General features: G+C 56.3%; 1 protein-coding gene across 1 annotated transcript in view; it reads right to left on the minus strand.

The window, feature by feature from the left end:
* LOC107101946 (arachidonate 15-lipoxygenase B-like) overlaps positions 1-930 on the minus strand; it is a 21230-nt gene extending 20300 nt beyond the window's left edge. Inside the window, exon 1 of the mRNA XM_015401042.1 lies at positions 33-930. Coding sequence (XP_015256528.1) covers positions 33-930 — 898 coding nt within the window. The remainder of the gene's footprint in view (positions 1-32) is intronic.
* Positions 931-938: the final 8 nt, after the last annotated feature.

A 938-nucleotide genomic window follows, 5' to 3' on the forward strand; every position in this document is an offset into this window, starting at 1 on the left:
GGTCCAGAGGACAGCCCAGGACTGAGCTGGACCTCTTGATGATCTTGTCCAGTCTTTTTCTGTCCTCTCCGTGATGCTGTTGCCCCAGCAGGCCACACTGTACAGGATGGCTGATGCCACCACAGAGTCGTAGAAGGTCTTCAGGAGTGGCCCTCTCACCCCAAAAGACCTGAGCTTCCTCAAGAGGTAGAGCCGGCTCTGGCCCTTCTTGTACAGAGCCTCCGTGTTGTGAGTCCAGTCCAGTTTTTTGTTGAGATGAACACCCAGGTACTTGTAAGTGTCCACCCTCTCAATGTCCTTTCCCTGGATGTTCACTGGGGGAGGGACGGTGGGACGGCGTCTGAAGTCCACCACCATCTCCTTGGTCTTTCCCGCGTTTATGAGGAGGTGGTTCAGCTGACACCAGTCCACAAAGTCCTGAGTGAGTCCTCTGTACTCTGCGTCGTCATCATCTGTGATGAGGCCAATGAGGGCGGAGTCGTCGGAGAACTTCTGCAGGACGCAGCTGTCCGTGTTGTGTCTGAAGTCTGCAGTGTAGAGGGTGAAAAGGAAGGGCGCTAAGACTGTTCCCTGGGGGGCCCCCACACTACAGGTCCTGATGTCAGACACACAGTCTCTCGTCCTCACAAACTGGGGCCGGTTTGTGAGATAGTCCAGGATCCAGTCGGCCAGGTCACAGTCCACTCCTGCAGTCTCCAGCTTGGGTCTCAGTAGTCTTGGCTGGATGGTGTTGAAGGCGCTGGAGAAGTCAAAGAAGAGAATCCTTACAGCGCTGCCGGGCCTCTCCAGGTGGGACAGAGAGCGATGCAGGATGGAGATGATGGCGTCCTCCACACCAATGCCAGGTCGGTAAGCAAACTGCATGGGGTCCATAGCAGAGCTCACTGTGGTGCGGAGGTGACTGAGGACGAGCCGCTCCAGGGTCTTCATCAGATGAG

The sequence above is a fragment of the Cyprinodon variegatus genome, unplaced genomic scaffold, assembly GCF_000732505.1.
Source record: "Cyprinodon variegatus isolate N-32 unplaced genomic scaffold, C_variegatus-1.0 Scaffold1176, whole genome shotgun sequence".
NCBI lineage: Eukaryota > Metazoa > Chordata > Actinopteri > Cyprinodontiformes > Cyprinodontidae > Cyprinodon > Cyprinodon variegatus.